The sequence below is a fragment of the Delphinapterus leucas genome, chromosome 1 (assembly GCF_059928025.1).
Source record: "Delphinapterus leucas isolate spDelLeu-1000000601 "Yukka" chromosome 1, BTC_Dleu_Yukka2, whole genome shotgun sequence".
Taxonomy (NCBI): domain Eukaryota; kingdom Metazoa; phylum Chordata; class Mammalia; order Artiodactyla; family Monodontidae; genus Delphinapterus; species Delphinapterus leucas.
Window position 1 is genome coordinate 50810612 of NC_143129.1, and position 25135 is coordinate 50835746.

General features: G+C 36.1%; 1 protein-coding gene across 1 annotated transcript in view; it reads right to left on the reverse strand.

Annotated features, from left to right (window-relative positions):
• The window catches only part of HMCN1 (hemicentin 1), a 528232-nt gene that overhangs the window by 321728 nt on the left and 181369 nt on the right, over positions 1-25135 (reverse strand). Inside the window, exons 5-10 of the mRNA XM_022593376.3 lie at positions 23214-23385; positions 21342-21448; positions 10623-10743; positions 9373-9636; positions 7918-8062; positions 3914-4035 (exon numbers count right to left, since the gene is read on the reverse strand). Coding sequence (XP_022449084.2) covers positions 3914-4035; positions 7918-8062; positions 9373-9636; positions 10623-10743; positions 21342-21448; positions 23214-23385 — 931 coding nt within the window. The remainder of the gene's footprint in view (positions 1-3913; positions 4036-7917; positions 8063-9372; positions 9637-10622; positions 10744-21341; positions 21449-23213; positions 23386-25135) is intronic.

Genomic DNA, 25135 nt, shown 5'->3' on the forward strand with positions numbered 1-25135 from the left:
CTATATATATGTGCAGATGGATAACATAAGCCTATAATAAAACCTAGAAGTAATACGCCAGAACCATAGTGGTCATCTCTGAGAGAGAGAAGTGTGTATATTTTTCATATTTTCCTTTATATTTATCTTTGTTTTCCAAACATTTTTAGAGGAGTCTCTGTTATTCTAAATCATTTTAAAAATCCTGAATTTTTACAATTCTGCTATGTTTTTAAAATCTCTTACGAAAATAGCTAATGAATCAATTGGGAAGAGTACAGGAGAAAGTTAGGAAGGTCTGACTGAAGTCTGGTTAGGTTTGACAGATAAAATACAGGATGGTTTGCTAAATTTGCATTTTAGATAAATATCAAATAACATTTTAGTATAAGTATGACTCATGAAATATTTGAGACACATTTAACTGGGCATCTTATGTTTTTATTTGCTGAGTCTGGCAAACATAGGCTGCCTAGCTTTATCCCTAACTAGCTGTATGACCTTAGATAAGCCAATTTATTCACAATGTTTGTTTCCCTATTTGAAAAATGAGATGATTAAATTAGGTAATCTGAAAGACCCCTTCTAGCACTAAGGCTCTGTGATGCTAACATACAAGATGGTATGGACCATCAAAGACCTGGAGGCGAGTACTTGTGAACACGTGTTGACACTGTATCAAAATCTTTTTGAAGACCACAAAACATTTTGTGTGGGTTTCTTTTTTTGTTCTTTTTAAATAAACTTCTTCAACTAGACTAGGGAATTTTAGAAAATGTAAAATCCCATATTATGGGCATACAGGGGAGGCTGGGTGCACACCTAGATCCTTCTCAAGGACCTAGGCACTCATTTCCCTAGCTGCTCTGCTTTTTGGCTACTGAGCTCGTGGCCAAGGGAGCTAACATGCTCGGGTTAGACCCCCTTTCCAGTGCAGCCCACTTCCAGGGACCACTTAATGAAGGAAAAAGATGCAGCTCTCTTGCCTCAATTCAGGGTCACCCCAGCTCCAGAACTCCCTGTAGGATCAGCTGAGGCCCCTGTTGTGATTATATCACAGTTTAACTTCTTCCACTCCCTTACAGGTGTTCTTTCCTAGGAAACTCAGCAATAACCCTCTTGCGTGCAAAATCTGCCTCAGAGTCTATTTCCTCTTCAAATATAAATTCAAATATGTAAAATGCCAACTTTCTGCTAATATCCAGGAGGAGAGGAGATTTTAAATATGACATACAATACCATCACTGCATAAATATCTACAGATAATAGCATATGCACTGAAATATTTATGCATACATCAATAAATTTGGTGGTGATGGAGGAGATGATGGAGAAGTACAGCAGTTTGCAAAAGAGGCCAAGATAACAAATTACCGGAAACAGCCTGGTCCCGGGAGGATGAGGGGCAGTCATTCTTAAGTGAAAGAATGGCTGAGGCTAGGATTAGGGGACCAGAGATGAAACCTCAAAACTAAGAATGATAAGCATAGGCCTTGTGACATTAGGTAAAGATCACTGGACTGAGAGTCAGGAGGCTAAGAATCTACTTCTCACTGCCTATCCATCTGATCAGAAATGGGGCACCTGCCTGTTCTGGGCTTCAGTTTCTTTAGCTATAAAATGATGAGGTGGTATAATATTATTTCCAAGTCTTACCCTGTTCTAAAAGAATATCCTGAAATTAAAATTTAAGATTGCCTGTCACTGACATGCCCTTGACAAGTTTTCTCTTTTCGATTTTACTTAAAGCCAAAATGTTGGTATTGTATGTATGTGTGCATTGCAGGTGGGGGACATTATGCTAAAATAATAAATTCAGTAGAGAAAATTAATATAAAGTAAAGTACAAAATATCATTTGTAGAGAATTTTTTCCTGCTTCTGCAGTTCTGTTCATTGTTTTCTATATGTTTATATGCAATAAAAGAGGTATAATTCTTTTTACACCCATTTTGCATTTAAAACCAATATATCAATAACCAATATCTCCAATGAACCAAAAATCCTTAAAAATGTTGTCTAGAAGGAAATGCTGAAAAAAAAATGAAGTAACATATTGCTAGAACTTTAACTTTTCTTGAAACAGTTCTTGGGTGCTATTCGACTTTATAAATGTTCATCCACAGTGATACAAAAACATCACCATTCCATAATGCCGTGCTTTCCCAACACTCCTGTCCAAAGTATGAGATCTAATTATCCTGTGAATTCAAATCTGATTCTGGTGTGCTGGTTAGTAGTGACAGTAGGGTGGCTGAGCCAGGACCTGGGTGGAGGTTTGAGGCTGGAAGATTAAACAAAAGTTAGCCCAGAAAGAAATGTCCACTCTTTCAAGTCCAAAGGGGCACTTGCTTGCTACTTCTGCTGTTACAGTCATTGCCATACAATCCATGCTTCTGCCCTTCTTTCATAATTAACCAGTGGGACACAATTCCTGAAAAGTGGCTTTGGTACAGTAAAACTTCCTAGCAATACCATGGCTCAGCTGGCACAGATTAATACTAGAAGGGCACGTGTAGAGTGTATATTTGGAAGTTACTGACACCACAGGGCCAAATTCTTAGCAGTCAGTTCAGGAGTTCTTTCTGGTACTTTCCAGTTATTTATGCAATATGTCTGAATCAACTCACTCAAACCTCTTTCCCTATTGTCCTTCCCTTAATTAATATTGCTGGGAAAAAAACCCTCAAGTGCTCAAGTGTTTGTTTCCCCAGAAGCTGAGGAATGTTGACACGATTCCAATGCTTTTCATAATTACGGGAGATAAAAAAAATGAATAGTTTATGATGCATGTCAACTTGCTAAATTGTTTCAGAAGACAAACTTTATTTTTCTAAGAATAAGAGAAAATGAATAATTTACTGCAAGAAGAACAGGCTTGCACGCCTCTGTTTTAAAGTTCATCTTGGACTTAATGAAAACAAACATAAATCCTAGGCTTCTAAACAGCCCTACAGTTATAAAGCTACTTTTGTCTTAAATTTTCCAAAGAAAATGCACATCAATACTAAATTGACAATTCAGACATTGTTATAAACTCAACAGGCACATTTAAGTCAGAACAGGCTTACTATTAAACACACAGCAACCCTAGGCTAGGAGGCAGGTAGAAAATAACTGAGTCAAAACAAAGTTTCCAATAAATTCTAGATATATGCTGAGTAAGTAAGTGGCTTAAGTCCTGATCAATGATAATATATGGTAGTCTGTTTGGTTTCTAATTGATAATGGTAGTCTTTTGGGTTTCTAATCTGGGAGATTAGAGGAAAAAATGAATTTTTTTCACTAAAATATATTCTACCTTGTAAAGTAATCTGAGCCTTGCCCATTTATTCGTAGGAAACACACTATTTAAATGTAACTTAATTAGCATGACTTCTGCCCTTCTTAATACCAATATTGTAGCCACTGAGGTCCTATGTTTTTTGAATGTGATACTTTCCTTATTGTCTTCAACTTAGATGTCAGAATCCATTCACAAAAGCACTCTGCTCATTATAAATATGAGAGAGGGAAAGGGAAAGTTGAACATTGCTATAATCAGAATGGATCTCTCCCTTTTCTGATATTTTATTTTTTCAAAGGAAAATACTATATGGAGATCAAAAAATATTTATTGAGCCCCCATAATAATAATAATGATAATAACAACAACAATAATAAAAACAGCTAATGTCTATTAGGTGTTTCTATGTGCCAGACTCTCTTCTAAGTGCCTGACATACACTGTCTCATTTAATCCTCAGTTTCTCCATGAGATAGAGACTGTTACTCTTATTGTCATCATTTTATAGTTAGGGGGGTCCAAGGCACTGAGTTCTTAAGTAATTGGCCCAAGGCAGGTCACATATGCAGTGAAGCCTGGATTAACAAACATCCCATTTCCATAGCTACATTAATACTTAGGCAACTGCAAAGCAATTAGGAATAATTACCTGACACGTCAAAGAACGTCTCTGCCTGTCCAGTCCCTGCACTGCTGACGGCAATGCACTCATAGGAGCCTTCATCAGACAAAGTGACCTGTTCAATATCCCAGGTCACACTGGCCGATTCTCTGGGGTAAGAAAATAGAAGCATGTTTAGTTACTACAAAAACAAGACCAAATTGAAAACAGTGATTCCACTATTTGTTTTATGCATTCAAAAGAACAGCTTAGGGCTTCCCCGGTGGCGCAGTGGTTGGGAATCCACCTGCCGATGCAGGGGACGCGGGTTTGTGCCCCGGTCCGGGAAGATCCCACATGCCGCGGAGCGGCTGGGCCCGTGAGCCATTGGCCGCTGGGCCTGTGCGTCCGGAGCCTGTGCTCCGCAGCGGGAGAGGCCACAGCGGTGAGAGGCCTGCGTACCACAAAAACAAAACAAAACAACAAAAAAACAGCTTAAAAAAAGTTATTTTAGCTTAAAATTATACAGAGTTCTTTTATTATCATAATTATCATAATTTTATTGATAAAATTATGCAGAGTTCTTCACAGCTTAAAATTATACACCTTTTGTATTTTAATTACAAAGTTAAGCTTTGTACTCTGAGCAAAAAACATAAAGACAGTAAGTTTTGTTTTGTTTTCTATTGATCTTCGTAGGTTCTAACAAAAGAATTCACTTTCAAATGTGAGGCAAAGCTTTAAAGAGGCAGAGGATAGAAGAGTGGGACTTTTTTACTGAGAAAATATCAGGGAGACATCTTTAATCTTCCCTCAAAACTCATTTAATTCAAACTAATGATCATTTTACCACTTTTTTTTTCCCCACATTTTCACATTCATATGTCTTTTTTTCTTTTTTGAACAGGCCTGTAACTTTGCTGCTGAGAACTATAGCCTGTGCCTGTGTCCAGTTAGGGTCACTGGAAATTTCTTTGGGAGACCTTCTATGGCTACATCAAAACATAAGATACAAAGTTGGCACAGAAACACTCTTTAAATCCTCTCTCCTTCCCCTCTCATTTCCAGGTTTTGGTCATGTTCAGTGAGGTTCTAGCCAAAGCAACTCAACCAGTAATTTACAAGTGTGAAGGTAGAAAACAAACGTTTTGGTTCCCAAAAGATAAATCCTCTTTAACTTTCTTATATATAAGCTCTACATAAGGCTATATACCATAACTGGTTCAATCTATGTATATAATGAGTAAAGAAAAAGATTATCAGTTTTACAGTCAAAGTTGTCATTTAGGTAAAATAAATCCCTTTGCTATATTACATATTCATTCATTTAATAAATATCTATACATTGTCCTCTAACACTCTTCAAGTTGTTTCTCATTTTTTGGAAATGTCTTAGTAATAGCTATTTAATCCTTATTTAAAACATTAAAATAATCTATAAAACAAGCATTATATTGTTTTAAAATATGATTGCAATGTCATAAATATTTTCAGAATTTTTTCTTATAATCAACCATAGCTATTTATAAACTTTTTAAACATTCAAGATACAGATGAGATGAAAAGCCCACTGCAGTCAAGACACCTTCCACTGAAGCTGAAAGTGGTACAAGATGTGATACCTCACAGTAATAACTCCAGATCTCTCCCCATCCGAATGAACCACACCCATCACCAAACCACTATGAAGAATTCACTGAGCTCTTAATGTACATTTACCACTAACCTAGAGTTTGTAAGAGAAAGTCAAGACACAGGTTCCTGTCATTAGGAAAGCGAGAAAATAAGCCAGGTGATCCTTCCATATATTTTAGTAACTGAGAATATTCACTTAATACTGTTTCCTTTCACTTGCGTCTGCATTAGGTGTCAGTGGTCCTTACTGTCACGTTCAGAAGAAAACGGAGTATGACTTATTCTATGCTGCATTGATCACCTAAGATGTATCATGAATGCTTAAGAGCAGTAGGCTAAGCCCAAATTTACAAATGCCATTGTCTAGGAGGTACTGGTAAGTTCCAGGAAGGTAGGAGTTTGAAATACACACATCTTTCATGTCTTCTGCAGTGCCTACTTCAGAGCCAAGCATATTTTAGAATTCATCAAAAACTGAGACACGCAGAAATTTTAGAACAGAAAATGACAATTCTTCTAGTCTTAAGGCCCTTTATTTAAAAACCAGAAAGTTGAGGAAGAAGGACAAGTAATTTATTCAAAGGCACAAAACTACTGTATGGAGTGCTTAGAGAATATTCTTTACAGTTATACTTGTTCCTCTCTTATTTATGAAATATTACATGAAAACAATTCTCTTTTTCATGTACCCTTATCAGTTAGCATTAAGATTATATGGCCACGATAAAAAGTTTTGAAGGGATGACCCTTGGAACAGGGGAAGGAACATGTCAGATAGAAATGTGTCTTGTTACTGATGGAAACTAATTCTCTCCTACATCCCCTAGAGACCACAATGACTCACATAACAAAGATCCAGTCATGCAGCTGGAGTTATTAGGAAATCTAGGGCAGAGATGTGAAAGTAAATTGGGATTAGAGAATCAATCCATCATCACCCATGCCCAATTATGTCGTTAGCCTCTTACATCCAAAGAACTTAACAAATGTCAGCAAGGCATGTCACATCTCTGGGCCACAGGGCTGGAAAAATGAAAGAAAGAATCCTTGTGGTTTACCTCAGAGGAATTGTGTGGAATTAATAAATTAATGCTTATAAAGAATCTCCAGTGTCTTTGAAAATTGTTAGTATTTAAACATGAAGCAGAATTGTTTGATTTCATCATTCAGTTTTGTAACTTCATCATTTGATATCTTGGTCAGTTATGTTGCTGGTTATTAAATATGCAGCTAAGGAAATCATCAAGATGTATGTTAAGCAAATAGCAGAAAATAATACAGTCCAATGTTTAAACAATGGAAAATTTTCTCAAGTTATAATGAACATTCTTGCCATAGCTTCTGCTTAAAATGACCCCATAAGGAGATTGTATAAGCTAAGACTGTCAAATATTTAACATGTTACACAAGTTATTTACGTGAATATTGAATTACCAGTGTAAAAGCTTTGTAAAATAATTCTTAGAGTTTTTCCCCCAAATGTAGTTTCATAGTAAGTTAAAAAAAAAAGTTTGCCAGAAATCATCCTCTAGTTTTCAAGGCCTACTTAATTTTTATCATTAGATTCCTTAAACTTGTCTAGAAAATTCACCCATCTTCACAACAGAAGTTGGTGCCCTCTAGCCCACTTCCCTTCACTGTTGGCTGCGGTAGTGACCACACACGCTTCTGCTCCATCTGGCCCACACCCCCAGCACACACCTCATTTCTACTCTTCTCCTCCTGGCTCCCTGGGCTAGAGCTACACTGGCTTCCTTCCCGTCTTTCTTTCCCACGTGCCTGGTGGACTCTGGCCTTAGTGCATTTGCATTGCCTGTTCCTGGTGTGTGAATGCTCTTCCCTGGATATCTGTGTGACCTGGATATCTCACCATGTTCAAGTCCTTGCTCAAATGCCCCTACTCTGAATTTTAAAATTGCAACTTGGCCAAAACCACATGTACTCCACCAACCAGTAGTACTTGCCCCAATTAACCTGCTCTACTTTTTGCCATAACACTTTAAATCAGATTCAGAGACATGTTTCTACTCAAGCCACTAAAGCTTAAGTTTCATTTGCAAGGACTCTTGCAAAATTCAGGACCTAACTTTGTATTCATAATTTTGTATTCTTTGTCTTATCCAGGGACCCTTAAACTGTGTAAAATTCAGATTCTATAAAACTTGAATCAACTCTTTAATGTATTCTAGCATTTATTATATTATCATATTATATTTATCACCTGCTTCTATCTTCCTCCTTTACAATATAAGCTCCACAAAGGTTCAGAATTGTGTCTGTTTTGCTCACTGCTACATTCCAAGACTATGAAGCAAATAAATAAGAATGTCTAATGAAAAAAGTACATTAAAATAAGTATCTATTTGTATTTAGATATTTAGTGCTATAAATTATTACTAATGGAAACATTTACACACTTTAAGTACTGGTCTACTCCAAGTGTCACTCCATTTCTGGCAAAGCTCAAGGTAAAGGGCAAAAGACTCTCAACAGAGCAGTGAATTTGGCCCGGCTGCAGGTAGTATCCCGGGGTTTTCTCAGGCATTGTAACTTTGGGAGCATCTGGGAAAAAAAGAACATGGGCAAGAAGGTCACAATAATATTTGGTACTTCCTGTTAATCCATTCAAAAGCTTCATACTTAAATTATTCCAGTAAATTCTCTGCATTCCAGTTAATCTAAATCATGAAAAATCACTTTATCTTTCTTTGTTCAAAGGTTATTAATTTCTGGATTATCTCCATGGACCCTTTACTAAGGTATTCATTGAATCTAAGACTCCACTGACCTTAAGACATAACACTTTTTGTACCACCAAGATAGAAAACAAAGCTACCAGATAAGTTACAATACATCATCAATTGTAGAACATAGTTCAATTTCAAAAATGTAAAACTATGAAAACAATACACATATCCTAGAATTGAATTCATAGGGTAACTGCTTCCAAAAAGGAACGAAAAAATTGATTTTTAAGAATCCAATAGCTTTTTTAAGCATTCAATTCAGGGGCTAACACAACTAACTTTGAATACTGCATATGAGGAAATACTGAGGTTGGTTCTATTATTTCCTTTCTACAGCTATTAACCAATAGCTACAGAGTGGTTCCTGAATTTCCCAAATCATAACCTTATGTATAAATGATAAACTGTTATCCCTCCACCCAAAAGTACAATATTAGAAACAATCCTTCTGTATCCTTGTCAGTCCATGGTTCAAGTTACATACAGTTCTAAAGTTTTGGTCAGAATCCAGTCATCAGCCTTGAGAAATAATAGCAAATATATAAGTAACTAGCTTACTTATTAACTAACTAACCAAAAAAGGCAAAATCATCACCAGTTATTTGCAGGGAACTACTGTTCAAAGTAGAAAGGTTTCTGACAATTGTATATAAACATTTAGCCAAATCAGATAGCTAATCAAATATTAAACACATATGCCAGGGGGAGTAAGAGCACGAGAACTTCCCAGTTCAAATTCTCACACTGATTGAAGTAATCAAAATTCTCAGATCTACAATCAGTGAGACTTAACATGAAACTTTGAATGTGCTATTTTATGGTTAGGAAAGCTTGTGTTACTAAGTGTAAATGCTCTTCTACATGGTGACCCAGTAATAATATGAGGATATTATTTTTGACTTTAGAGTCCATTCTTCTTATTTTTCTTTTTTTTGGCCACACTGCGCAGCTTGAGGGATCTTAGTTCCTTGACCAGGGATAGAACCAGGGGCCCCTGGCAGTGAAAGCCCAGAATCCTAACCACTGGACTGCCAGGGAATTCTCTAGAGTCCATTCTTTACTCATAGGACCATATAAGCCCCTTAAACTATCAATACTCCAGTGTTGAATAAAGTGATATCTTACCTGGGACGACACTAGAGAAGGAAACACTTGATACTCTCTGGAAGAGATAATCATCCTTATCATAGCCTGTTACTTTGAGAAAGAAAGCTTCATTTGGTGGTGTAAAGTCAGAAATATTCCATATGCCATAAGGTTTTCTATCTGGATAATATTTAATAGGAATTGTCTTAAGAGAGCTGCCTGAGATACTCAGAAGTTCAAGACGATCTACTCTAGCTGGGATGGAAATTCCAGAAGTATTCAGCAGCACATAGGTAGGCATTCCTACAAGAGAAAGGAACTCTCATCATTTGCAAGTAACATGCACCTGAGGTTATCTATCAAATAAGTTTTGTATTTATAATAACAGGTAATAAGGACATACGTATGAGTACTACAGACTGTGCCATAAACTGTGGCCCAGTTGTAGAATCTTCTCTACATAAAAGACAGTTTATTCATGACCAGAGAAACTTAGGAAACCCTAAGTAATTATTTTCATGGTATTTAATGTTTATATGTAGAAAGAATAAAATTACGAATATTGCGTTATATGATATTTGTTATATCAATACTTTTAAAGATTCACTATTCTGTATCCTTCCAGTAACTGCAGCAATAAAAATAAAAGAACTATCAGAAAAAAGAAATTTAAAGTCACAGTAGAATTGAGCCTTCTTTTTAACTATAAATCTTGTTGCATGAATAAAACAAGAGGAAGAAGCACCTTTCAAATCAACAATAATTTCACCTTGGAACATAAGCACCTTTCAAATCAACAATAATTTCACCTTGGAACATATAATGCTATATGGTATCTTTAATGTTTTAACTACACACACACACACACACACACACACACGCACGCAGCATTTTCACCTTGACAACAGGCAAGTAAGACGCTAGTAAGGAAAAAGTCTCAAGATCTAGGTCATCAGTTTTCAAAGTTTAGTAAGTGTAGGAATCAATGAGGTGCTTGTTAAAGTGCATATTCCTGGGCCCTACCTTCTGTGATTCTCATTCAGGAGATCTGGGGTGGGCCCCAGGAATTAATTTTTGATAAGCTCCCTGAGTGATTTCAATATCACTGGCCTCGGGACCACACTTTGAGAAACAGTTACTAGGTCAAGAGTGCAATCATATTTAAAATAAAGATGCTATGTTTCCCAATTTTATTGAATACCACAAAATTATAAAATCACAGACAGTCTGAGAACTCTTTTGCACTTCAATATCTACTATGCCAACTGAAGTAATGAGAACATACAAACCTTGCACCGGTCTGCTGACTGTGTTTTTGAAGTCCAGGGTGGGCTTTCGGGAAAAACCAGCTCGAAAATCAATAGTACTGAGGCCGGTGATGCGAACAGAGTGCCTTCCACTGCTAGACGTCTGAAAAATGTTTAATGACAAACTCTATCAGCAGTTGATACAGGATGCAGGTCACACTAGACACTAACCAGTACGGGAAACTGCAGAGTGTTTAACTAGGATTGATGTCCGATCACTGAGGTTTTTGATCTGGGTGTTTTGAACTAAACTGTGATTCTGTAACTTCAATGCAAGTTTTGTAATACATATCCCAGGGGACTAAAGTACAGCTGAGTTTTATATTGCATGACCAGTGGTAAAAGATAGAGGGGTGTAGTCATAGTGAATGGACTTGGTTCACATGGTGAATGTTCAGGAAATATTTGTGAAATGAACGAATGACTAAATCTTCTCCCCTAAACACCATCCAGGTTCTATTATGAAAATATTTCCCTTCTCTTTGCTTCTGGGAAGAGACAGCCAGGAAGGACAAGCACAAGAGCCGACCATTCTCCAACTTTTAGCCAAACGGCATCCTCAGCTCAGCAGTGTCCAGCCAAGGCACTCAGTGCTCAAGATACAAATATGAGTGAAAAGAAGGTCCTGACACTGTGAGGGTCTATAGCCAGTGAGACAGTCAGATGGAGAAAGCGAAATCTTCAAGAGGATGCAGTAAATGCAGTGACAGAATTACAGAAAAGGCACATAGAAATATGTATATAAAAGCACAGACTAGCCTGTAGTTCAGTTAACACCTCCTAGGGGAGATAAACAAGATATTGAATAGCTAAGCACTGAAGTTATCCATATGTGCATAAATAATAAATATTGATCATTTGGATTAGGGTCACAGGATAAAACACTAACATTTATTGGGCACTTCCTCTGTGCCCAGACTGTTTGAATACATTGGCTTCTTTAATCCTTATTACAACCCTATAAGGTAGATATCATCATTATCCCCACTGCACAGATAAGGAGGTTGAGGCACCAAAGCTATTCAACAGCTTGCCCAAGTTCACAAGGTTTCCTAACTTGCAGAGGTGGGGTTTTAATCCAAAAGTCAGGCTCTGGGCTCTTCCCCACCATGCTACATTGTCTCCCAAGGGCAAGGTAAGTCAGAGTTAGCCTCTACATCAATATCTCTCTAAATATGATTTAAGGACCACCTATATCTACACCTACACAAAATCACTTTGGTTGTTTGTAAAAATATGGACTCTGAGCTCCAGCCAAGATTTACTGAATCAGAATCTCTAGTGAGTGGAGTTTAGGAACATGTATTTCAAAAACCATCTAAAGGCTTATGAACAAGAGTTCACCATTATTTTATTACATTGATCACTGAGATTTTGTCTCAAAATAAAATGACTATATGATAGCAGCATTTAGGTAGAAGCAGAATATAGGAGTAAGAGAAAGCATTCACATGATAACACCAGTATGCCAACATGGCTCTCCATCTCAACACTGAGAAACACATATTTAGTTATCATAGCATGACAGAAGGTGCTAAAAAGATAGATATATATGATTTTAATATAGTGAACAGCTAGATTAAGCCACAGCATTGTTAAAGATAAGCCAGCTCCAAGGCTCAGCAAACCACACAGTTTTCCCTGCATCACTGTGACTCACTGTTTGGCAATGAGGACAGAAAGGGTGAGGAGATATGTCCCTGTTGCTACCAGTCATGTTCCTCATTGAGCAGAACTTGCAGGAACTCAGAGGAAAGGAAAATGAAGGTGAGGAAAAAGAAAAACAACACATCTTCATGAAAACATTGTTGTATTCTTAGTATAAACGATGCTGCTTATTACTATCGCTCATTTTCATAGGGGTAACAAAGGATTCTAAGTGTAAGTGTAGGAGTCTCAGTACCACCACTTATTGCATTATTTCTAAAGGAAAATGTGTTCTGAATTTCACATAACAGACAAGAAAAAAAAAAACTACAATCATAAACCAATTTTAAGTCGAGGATTTCCTACAAGGCTATACAAAACCTTGCTAAGTCTACTTTCAACTGCTTTAGATAATGTAGAGCTATAGTGAAGACACTATTGTCTACCGGTTTCTTGTAAAAGAGAAATGAAATGGTCAATATTATGAGTTGATTTAGATTTTTTCACTGACATCATCTATTGCTGTTAGTTGTCTTGTTGCTCAGAAAGTCCCTTATGATAAAACAGCTCTTGAGGCTACCAAGGGTAAATATAACACGCAATCCGCCTAATGACTGTTGTTAAGTGCTAATCATCTACCAAGTGTCTGTGCACAAATCAACTGATAACGAGTCCATTTAAAAAATGTTGCTTAGGGGCTTCCCTGGTGGCGCAGTGGTTGGGAGTCCGCCTGCCGATGCAGAGGGCACGGATTCGTGCCCCGGTCCGGGAAGATCCCGCATGCCGTGGAGCGGCTGGGCCGGTGAGCCATGGCCGCTGAGCCTGCGCGTCCAGAGCCTGTGCTCCACAATGGGAGAGGCCACAACAGTGAGAGGCCCGCGTACGGCAAAAAAAAAAAAAAAAAAAAAAATGTTTTTTAATAGCTAAGTGAGAAACTTAAAAATTACCTAAGTGTTGGAAAATATGCTATCCTGTTGCTAAATAATACATTAAAAATAAAGCTGAGTTGATGAAGAGGGAGTCCTTTACAATCTTTATAAAATTATTGGAAAATAAATTAATTTTGATCCAAACAGCATAGCAAAAAAGTAGGTGGAGATAAGGACATAGTTTTACTATTCTCTGAGAAATGCTAAGAATAGGAAGCGTAATTAGTTAAGAAAATCTTAATTTATTTATATATTATACTGTAAACAGTAGGAATGCCTGCATAGAATTTAAAAGGGTTTGTAAGTAAAAGATATTTCCAAGCGAATCACTTTTTATGCACAATGGCATCCAACTCTGGGTTAATCAGAGTAATGGAAGCAAGGGACATCACAAATAAACCAAAATTATAGTTTAAAAATAAAATGCAAAGAAAAATTTTAAGCTAACTTATTTTAAAATTACCTCTAATACTCATGCCTGCATTTATCATTCTCGAATCATTCTCTTAAAAGAATTACAACCATACTTGGACATTATTTTAGGAACACAATATATCACGAGAAAGTGCCAATAATTTATTATTTTAATCTGTTTTCTTAAAGTAAGCTATTATTTTAGTCTGTTTCTTAGCTGAGTTCCCTTTTTTCAAGTATTATTGACATAGGAACAAAAAGATTTTATGTATAACGATGGTTAAACAAACAAGTAAATGGATGAAGGAGAAAAGTGCCAACATATACAAAATGCATTCTGTACAGCAGGCAAATCTTTTATGTAAATTATCACGTTTAATCCTCACAAAAGTCTCTGTGAGATAATACTATAATTATCTTCATTTCACAGATCAGAAGGGTAAAGTGACTTGCTCAAAGTCACAGATAAACAGTGGGTAGCAGACCTGGGATGTAAACTCAGTGAGGCTCCAGAAACTGACCTCTACTGCTACCCCATGCATTTCTCATGATCATCTCAGTGAACTGGATTATGCTGGTTTCGAGCTAAAAGCTGAAATATACCCAACTGCTCTACATAATAGAAAAGTAATATGGAATTTCTGAGTCTATCCACAGGAGAGAAGCAGAAACAAAATGGGGAGAAAGAAGGATGGGGGGGCAAGGAGAGAGCAAAAGGACACAACTCACTTCAAGATATGTCCCCAAATCTATAGGCAAATCTACTAAACTCACAAAAGATTCTTGTTAGTGGATTTCCTACGAAATTTTTGAAGGGCTGAGCTTTACCCTCCATCGAAGTACAAAAGATTAGAATCAACACACAAATAATCAGGAGGCAAGGAGACCAAAAGAAAGTAAGTCTTCAGGAAACTCCAGAAGCATTAGAAGGCTTTGGATTCTCACATGTTATGGACAGAGTGGTGTTGGAGGAGAAATAAATGATAAGGTCTTGGAGGGGTGAAGAAAATTCAGCTAATTCCGTAACGAAGTTAAACAGAGGGGAAGTCCAGCTGTGTATTTCTTATTCCTCTCTTCCCTTCTGAATTATTTAGCCATCTTAGCACCATTTTCTATATATATAATTAAATTAGTAAGACAAAAATTACTGATTTAATGTTTTTCTATTTGCTCTTTATATCATGTAGATTTAAACTGTGGGTTATAATAAAATTAGAATTTGGCTCCAAAAAGCATCTCTCCACCACAGAATATCTAGAAGCATCACTCTGGCACAGAGCCATACTCACCTCATGCTTTCCATAGTTAAGAAGAGGGAAATCTTATGCTTGGAACATAATGGTTCCAAACATAACAGGAAATTTCCTAGGCACTAGACACTGAACTGGGTTTGTATTGGCTTGAAATTCTGAGAGTTGTATTTTAAAGAGCATATTTACTCATACAATTTATAAAGGTTCATAATGAGTTACACTACTATCCTGAGTTAGAATGTCATGTTGATCAAGTTGCAGAAGAATCTGAATCAGGAATACAGAGGCTGCTGTAGTATGAGCAGACCTGAGGCAAAGATGAGGTTAGACTAGATACCCACTGGCATTCTATAATTGTAAATAGGTAGCCATGATCCACAAAGCAGTAAGAGGAAAGAAGGAGCAGAGTGAACCAGAGTGTAGGCTTCTAAATTGGAGTGAGTCTATGAGGAATGAAAAAGCAGGACAGGCTGAAGTACCATGAAGCAAGGACCATGGAGAGCTCCAGAGAAAATTAGTTGCTCCTCTGATAGCTTCCTGGTCAGTTCTATTGCAGATGGATCTACTTTTAGTTTAAGGATAAAAGCCCTCTCTACATTGAAAGCCCCTGAAGTCAATAATTATATCATATATATCACCTATAAAATCTTACTCAATAGGCACTTAATATATGTAGGTTTAATAAATGATACTACGTCATCCAAATGCTTAATGTTGGCACTTTTCCTTAGATTCCCCTAGGACCAACTAATGCCAGAGTCATCAAGAATTCATTGAATTTTTCTACACACATTATGCTAAGTGTGTTCACACATTATCTCGCAAAATACTGTTACATCCAAAAATGATTTTATAGCACCATAAAGAAACTGGGGCTCAAAGAAATGATTACTTGCTTAGGTTTAGACAGGAAGTTAAATGGCAATTACTCCAAGCTCAATACTCTTTCTAGGTCTATGCACAGCATTTTAGGATAACATAATCTCTAAGTTGATTTGGACGCTATGGCATAGAAAACAATAATACCACCCAACTATTCATTTGCCATTCTAAATTTCTAAATACACTCCCATTTAGGAGGGGTCAAGTTAGTGGAGTGTTGGTAAAATTCTCTCTGAAAAGAGAAAGCCCTAATTTGGGGTTTTTGCCAATTTCTGTGATGTAAATACCACCACAGTGGCTGACTTCAAGCTCTCAACAGGATGTCACTGAACACAGAGCTGGGAAGAGAAAGTGCATAACTGACTCTACACGAGCCATTTATGAGCCAGCTCCAGCAGACCATTAGGCCATGACAATAGTTCTCGCCAATGGGTTATAAAGGAAGTAAAGCATGTCTGTCACTCACAAAAAATTCTCATCAGAGAAGTGACACAATCCCTTCCTTTTTTCTATTCAATGCACATGGTCTAGTCTTTTCCCCACTAAGAGAAGCCATGTGTTCAAAATATGATGGTGCCTCCATCAGCTTGGGTTCCTGAGTGACCATGTGAAGTAGAACACCTGTCAGCCCTCACAGGACATAAGACATTAGTGAGGAATGAACTTTCTTGTATTAAGCCGGGAGAATTCCTCCTGGTACTAAATGTGAGTCGTGCCCCGTTATAAACTGAATTAAAGTGTGATTGATAGAGTTGGCTTTAACTTCTCTCTCCTAAGGAGTTTCAATGTTTTATAAAATAATAAATAAACCAAGTAAAAAATAAAACCTTTATGTGTATCTGAATTAATAGAAAATATAGGTACAATTTACACACATTCAGGAGAATAAGGAAAACAGCTTTAACTAATTTTACCATTCATGTGTCAGAAACCATTTAAACATTTTACCAACATCTAAATTAATCATGACAATATTAAGTAGGTATTATTTTCCCCCATTTTTCTCAGACTTGGAGAGGTTTAGGTAATTTCTTCAAGGTCAAAAAGATACTAAGTAGTGTATCTTGAATGAAAATAGACATCCATCTCTTTTTAAAGTTTTTACTCTTATATGACATACTGTTCTTTACAAATTAAAGAATATTATGGTTTTAATCAAATATTTATTGAGAATCTACTGTGGGCTAGGCATTGTGCCAGCCATAAAGATATAATAAAGCCAGCTAGATTTAAATACTATCATTTTATTAGGTATTATATTTTTAAAGAAATGTGATACAAGGAGAGAAATGTACCCAAAACAAAGAGTAAATTCTGTATATGTTCACACACACACACACCTCTACACATTTATACAAAAACACAAGAGTACAGGTATGTCTTTAAAGGAAACATTCCATTTGGTTGACAATCTGATATTGGCAGACCAAAATAACTGGGAAATATTCCAGGGAAAAATCTACTATACAGCATTCCTAAACATTGAATTAATGCCATATCTAATCCATTTAAATAACCCACCTGGTGTAGTCTGAAGGCTTATTCAAAAGAGGCACCAGGTAAGAATAATTGGAGTCCAGCATAATATTCTACTTGTGCAGTCCTTTGCAGACTTGAGGCTTATTTAATTATGATTCCTTAGCAAGTTTGTGTCACTTGAGTATGATTTCTAAAATATCCTTATCCTATAGAAAATGCATTAGTAGGCTCTGGCAACCAAAATAACTATCTACAAACAGAATATTTCTACTAGTCTCAGAATCTCAATAGAATCATGTGGTTGGGTACATTCCCTTCTCTCCTTAGGAGATTATGTAAGGACAGTTTAGCCAAATTTACTTAATGGAAACACCCCAGGGCATGTGCTAAATTACATGATCACATTGATAATCCTAGACTAATAGAAAGTCTGTACCACCTAAACCTAATGGGTGCTGACAGTTATTTAATGTCTTTGCAGGAAGTTTCCCTTAAAGAGCAGAGCACACAGTTTGGCCTGAGAGTTTCCGTGGTTATGTTCAAATACTCTATATACAGATACAGCTGCCCGAATGGAAAATTTATATTTTTTCTCAGAAATTAGATTCAGAATTTGTAGCTTCCCTACAAATGAAAATTTAGGGGCATAAAACAACCTTCTCTTTTGTTTTTAATAATACTTGCAGTTCATTTCAGTGACCTCTTTTTGGCATGTTTTCCCCTGCATCACAGGCAACCTAAAACATCCAAGTCACTTATATGAACTGTACTGATGAGTTGACTCATTGTCTATGTTTAGTGAAAATGTCCTACTAAATCACAGAAAAGAAATTACCAGGGTTTCAGAGGAGAACCACAAAAGAAAAGAAATTGCCACTCTCATAGCATTTCAAATCATGGACATAATAAAATGTTCTGCGTCAGTGTATCAACTGTGGGTGAACTAAACCAATGCTTCTGCCTTCTTCCCTGGGTATCATCAGAATAAGTGTATTAATTTTTATTCAGGAATATTTATACAGTTCTTTCCCAGGCACTATGGCATATATTGGTGACACAGTCTGGTCTATAGCAAAATTGGAGGACAAAATCTGTACAGAAATACATATGACATAAAGGGGAAAAATAATGCAAAAGGGAGGTGCAGAAAAATTGCAATAGAAAGCCAGAGGGAAAAGAGAATGTTCTGGATGAAAAAAGTCAGAAAAATCTTGATGAAAGTGTTGCCATTTGAGCTGAGCATTAGTGGGTAGTTATCAATCAGACATAAAGTAAGAAGAGCATTCTAGAAAGAAGCAACAGCTTGAGACAGAGCATGGACCATGAGAATGTGGTAAGAGAGAGGGTGAGAGACACTGCAAAAGCATATTAGAGTGGTTGAGGTTCAATTAGGTGGTCCTTGAATACCAGGCTAAGGTCAATTAAGAGATAGGCTGTGCTCCATACTTGAGATTAAAACTGTTATGTGAAACATTCAAAAAGCCATTATTAATTCCATTGATAGAGCAGACGCTTGCCAGATAGCAGAGTGCACAGGAGACGGCACCAGGGATGTGCTATCTTATCTCAGACATTTCTCCGCTTGAGAAAGCACACGTGTAAAACGTTATCATTCATTAGCCATTCAAAAGGGAGATCCAAAGTCAACAGCCGTACTTACGTCAGCAGATTCAGCTCAATTTCCTTTTCACCAACCCAATACACTATTTTGGCATTTCCTTTAGGAGCAAAATAAGTTTACTATCTTTACTTGCATTGTAATGCTTATCCTTTGTTTAGTTACCACGAATTGTACTCTAGAAATTGTGTAACATCAGGACCAGAACCTTTTTGGTGATGACTAGATATAAATTTAAGGTAATATGATAATAGATACTGTGTCTTTTTATTGTTTTCTTAATTATAGGAGACGGAGCTTAGAAACGTGTCTACAGTGTTCCCACCGTCTTATCCTCTCTCTCCTCACTCACAGACTAATCCTCAGTGCTTCTCTGTTCTAATTATCAATTAAGATGTACTCAGTGCCCATTAAGTATCATGGAACATGGCCAAAAGCAGATGCTCAGTAAATGTTTACTGAATGGACACTGAATGAATAGGTGTGTTAGGCACAAGGAAAACCATCAGACATATAAAATATCCCTCTTCTAGGCAAGAGTTTTACTAGAGGAAATACCACTGCTAGTAATCCAAATCACCTGCAAAATGGATTCAAATACAATAAGTTGCTAATAATACGGAAGAGTGTCATCACTTGTACATATTTCAAAATCAATGATAAACAACTTAATGTCACTATTCAGAGAGCAAGAATGAATTACCTTAGTGAACTTGCTAGCTCAGGACACTGCTGGCTTAGGTCATGCTTAAATTAAAGTGTTTGAGGGATAAAGAGACTCAGAACTTCTTATACTCCTTCTTACTGTGGTCACAGAAAGTCAGACTCAATCTAGTCATATTTTGGGCAAGTTGGTCAAAATAACCATAACATCAAATTTGGCCACATTTATTTAAAATATAACAGCAAAACACTTCATTGTTGACAATCTAATGCACTCAATAAATATTGAGCAACTACTATGTGCAAGGAACTGGGTGAATAAAACAGGCAGATGGGACCATTTCTGATCTATTCAATAAAAAATTACTAATTTTATTTCACATTGCCTTTTTACTTACACCCTTATCCCATATTATCCATGTTTAAAAATCCATATTACACTTTCTATTTTCCTTATAAGGCTGAGAGTTCTGAGAATAAAAAATTGATATTCTAGGATTTAAATGGAGTTACAATGAAAATTTTCATTCTTTAAATTGGTAAAGTTAATATAAGTATTCCTTAAAAAAAAAACTGGCATGCAAAAATGGCACCTCGAATCTCTACAGTGTAACACCTCCGCATACTTTCACAGAAGCTAAATAATTTGAACTATGAGCCCAATGATCCCATTTTTTTATGGAGGGAAGCTGAGACAATGAAAGAGTAAATGATGTAAGGGGTATCTTCATTTGAATTGTCCCGGAAGGATTCTAGAGTAAGTTGTTCATTTGGGAGGTATGACGGATGCTAATAAGCAAAGAGCAGGTAACACAGGAAAAAGAATACAGCCCATAAAGGGTGTGCTTTTAAGCCTGCTCTCACTGGAGCTTATTCCTGCAGGGGATGAAAGCTGCTTTTGAGGGGCTTCATCCTCCGGAAGAACAGCCTTCTCCTGTTCAGGTTAAACAAAAAAAAAAGCCTCTCAGACACAGAAACACGGGTACCTGAGTTGGAAATAGGCCAGAGCACACTGAAAATTTTGAGAAATATGGGCAAGCCACTCAGACCACGTACTAGAGTGGGTCCCACATATAATGTGCAACAGAACTAGATCTCAGATTTATGGCATCCTGAATTTTGAGGGTATGTTCTTTCCTCCATACTGCCAAAATACAGTGCTTTCTTAGAGTGAATATATACTACTTAATTTAATTCTAGGATACAAATACCATTCTGTGTTAAAGTACACAATGAATGTGCATCCACCAAATACCAATAACCGGCAGTCCTTGAGAGCTTATTTTGTAGCAGGAACTATGCAAAGTACTTCATTTGTACCATCTTAATTTAATTCTCAGCACAATTCTATGAAGGAAAGGACTATTATTGCCATCCTACATTACAGAGGTGGAAAGCAAGGCACAGAGAAGTTATAGTTCTGATGTAATGCAGCTTTTAAGTGGCGGTGTTGAGATTCAAACCCAGGGCAGTTCCATACTGGGGCCTATGCCCCAACCATCATTCTCTACTGGCTCCATCTCTGATTGTTTTGGAAGCAGACAGTGGCTAACACAATCAATCTGCCGATTTGATGATAGGAAAATTATCCAAGAATTTTAAGTCTATTTATAGTGGTATTGATGCCTTTCGTGGTCATCAAAACTTAACACTATCAATTCATGTGATCGAGACACCTCCTACAAATGCACCATGTATATTGCTTTTTAGTAAAAGTGTTCTCTATGATTGCTAGAGAAGATATAAATAAACTATTGTATACACTCTATAAAACATGCCAACACCAAAATAAAATAACAAATAGACTATAAAATACCTTCACTGTCCATATTCCAGCCTCTGGCTCTTTAACATTCACCACCTTGGCAGAGTTATGAATATTTAATAGTTCATTCAGGCCAAATCCCTTTTTTATCAGCTTCCCTGCAAGATAGACATAATGGTAACAAGCATAATCTTTCTTTCAGCTATGTATATTAGCTGTATACATTTCCAGTACAAATTACCTGACGGACATTTGTGCCTCTAGCTCAAAACATTATTTTATTTATATCTAAAATATACTCAACTTTAGCATTTCTGGATATTGGAATTGAAGTAACATTCCTATTTGCTATGCTGATTTGATCTTATAAAGAGAGTAACAAATGACAGGCTGTAATCATATTTCCAAAGCCAGCCTAGGTAACTATTATGGCTACCAAGAAGTTATGTGGAGTCCCCAGAGACATTTACACTTGATAGATGGCAAAAACAGTAAAACAGAATAAATGTCTTTTGGAAGATCACTCAGGGTATTACTAACATAAGAGCCCTGGGCATATCTTTGCATAAAGTGTACAACTTCAGTTTTCCACGAAGCACAGCTTGAAGGCTTTTACTTGTCACAGGAATAGTTAAAGGAGGCAGTGTAATGAAGTAGCATGATAGGTGGAACTTAGGAAGAAAAGCAAATTTGGAATTAAGCCATAGTTTACTTATTCACTTCACTCTTGGCTCTCCTATGGACTACTTCTGCAGTTATATAAACAAATTAATTATAAGAATTCTATGTTTGCATCAAAAGCTTTACAATCACTGTAAATGACTTTTAAAATATCAATATCAATGACTTTTTAAAGTAGCAGAAACTTAAGGCAATGGTTACAGGTACTTTTAAGTAGCCAGATAATGAAAAACACAAATCTTTCCTGAATAGGTAGCATGGATGGTATTAGAAGAATGCTACCTAAAAAGACAAATCCATTTCTAAAGACAAACCCATTTTTAAGACCAAACCTGTAGAAGTCTTGAAAAACAGATTTTGCTTGCTTGTAAATTTCAATTTAATTGTTAGTGTGGATGAAGCCTTTGAGGACAATTTCATATGCTATTTTCTTTAAGGTATTAGTTATTTTCTAAGACTCAAATAAGTAAGAAAGATAGTTACTCCCTCCCCATTTATAAATATTCACAAATAGGTAAAAAAAAATGTAGCACATACTAAAGCTACAATGGGAATAAAAATATTTTGCAAACATCAATAGGTTTAAAAAATTTTTCTAAATGCAAATATTAAGAAAAATGAGGTTTCTGTTTTTATTAGATTACTATTCAACATTAAGTCTTATTGTAATATTCAACTGGCAATGGAATCAAGCCAAAACTTAGGGTTATACTATACAATTACTGAGGAAGCAAAGTAAATTAAAACATTCTAATGAGAACATGAATTTGTTTTTTAATGATTGTCTCCTATAAAATTAAAATTTATCAAGAAAATGATCCAGTAAAAAAATTAATCAGTGGTTTTAAGAGGAGTTTTTTCATGTGATTCACTTAAAAATAACATAAAATACTGAATTTTACAGAATAAGTTATTGTGAAGTATTTCCCCACATAAAGATGAGGAAAATATGATTCCAGGTTCAATTAAAATATTTTTTATTTTGGATACTTTACCTACAATTAAGTTAGTACATGTGATCTGTTTAAATTATTAGGAGTTTTAGCTTTTTGAATCTCATGTTAAGTCAATAATACTTATGACTAAAAACATTCAGTTTTAATTTTTAAACATCTTCCCTAGTCACTTTTGGATTTACTGAATTTATTCATAAAGTTAGCATTAATTTGAACAAGTGTCCAAAAAATCTTTTACCTTTCATGGTTTTTCTATTTTATTATATGAATGTCCCATATATCTCACCTAAAGGATTGCGAATTTCAATCATTGGAGAAGGGCCACTCAGAGACACGGTAACCTCTTTTAGACTGGGATCAAAAGGAATTTTCCAAGTGTTTACAGCCTGTTCCAAATGATCTGTTGACAAGAGGTGAACTTTGGAAGCCTGAACCGCTTCCTCTACCCATTTTAACACCTGTAGGAGAAAAAAAGAAGCATGAGTAATATCAAAACATTTACAGCTTTATACTACCTCGAATTCCTGGTGCAGTAGTTGACTGTGCTTAATTACACGACTCCGTCACTTTCTGTACTGGTGTGAGGTTTATTTCCATCACAGTTAAGACAAACTTTCCCAACCCTCAGAATGGGAGGAAATATTCGCAAACGATAAGACCAACAAGGGATTATTCTCCAAAATTTACAAACAGCTCATGCAGTTCAATATCAAAAAAACAAACAACCCAATGGAAAAATGGGCAGAAGACCTAAATAGACATTTCTCCAAAGAAGACATACATATGGCCAAGAGGCACATGAAAACATGCTCAACTTTGCTAATTATTAAAGAAATGCAAATCAAAACTACAATAAGATATCACCTCATACCAGTCAGAATGGCCATCATCAAAAAATCTACAATTAATGCTGCAGAGGGTGTGGAGGAAGGGAACCCACCTACACTGTTGGTGGGAATGTAAATTGGTAGAGCCACTATGGAGAACTGTATGGAGATATATATACAATGGAATACTACTCAGATGTGGTATATATACAATGGAATACTACTCGGCCATAAAAAAAGAATGAAATAATGCCATTTGCAGCAACATGGATGGACATAGAGATTATCATACTAAGTGAAGGAAGTCAGAGAAAGACTAATATCATATGATATCGCTTATATGCGGAATCTAAAAAATCATACAGGCAGATTATCAACTTTGAAGAAATAAATTTTAAGGAGGTATGGGAGGAAGGAATACATTTTATAAAATGTTACAAGGAAGCTCATGAATGACCTTTGAATAGTAGGAGTTTTAAGTATGCTGTTAAAAATCTGTAAGGGACAGTTAAGAAAATGATCAGACTGTAAGAGAAATGTGTGAGCTTGCCAAAAAAGGATTTCAGTATAGATTTTGTCTTTATCAAATGAAGTTAAAGGAACAAGTTATAGTTAAAGTTTGAATGGAAGAGCCTGCCATTGTTGTTCCATATCTGGTTGTTGCTGTGTGCATTCCTTTATTGAGCCTACATCTTCATAATCTTTTTGGCAGGTATATGTTGAACACTTGTTTCATGCTCAAGACAGGATCAGAGAGCATGGATACTGACAACTGATTTGTCTGTTTTCTTCTTTTTCCATGACTGTATCTACTGCCTCATCTTGATTTACAAGCAAAACCTAGAAAACCTACAAAGATAAGTGTTTTGTGGTTTATCTAGGAATAATACAGAAAATATTGCTGTTATTTTTGGTGAAGAAAATCAATTTTGTATAGTTTATTTCAACCTAAAAAAATTTGAATTTTGTTTAAAATTTTTTTTTTTAAATGATACAAATTAACTTATTTACAAAACAGAAACAGACTCACAGACTTAGAGAATGAACTTGTGGTTACCGGGGGGAAGGGAGTGAGGGAGGGATAGATTGGGAGTTTGGGACTGACATGTACACACTGCTGTATAAAAAAGAAAAAAAAGACAAACCTTCCCTACATCCACTTATTATAGTAGGTTCAGAATAAAATGCTAGTTTAACTCATGCACAAACTTCAATTTTTATATCTTGGAATAATATATTCAAAATGAGATTACAGTGTACAAAAACCAGTTGTGCAGAGATATTACATGCAGAGGTATTACAGACAGTTCTATTTCTCAAGAGAAATGAAAAGAACCTATAAAAAACATGGTAATGGTGATACTGAGATTCTTTTTCCCTC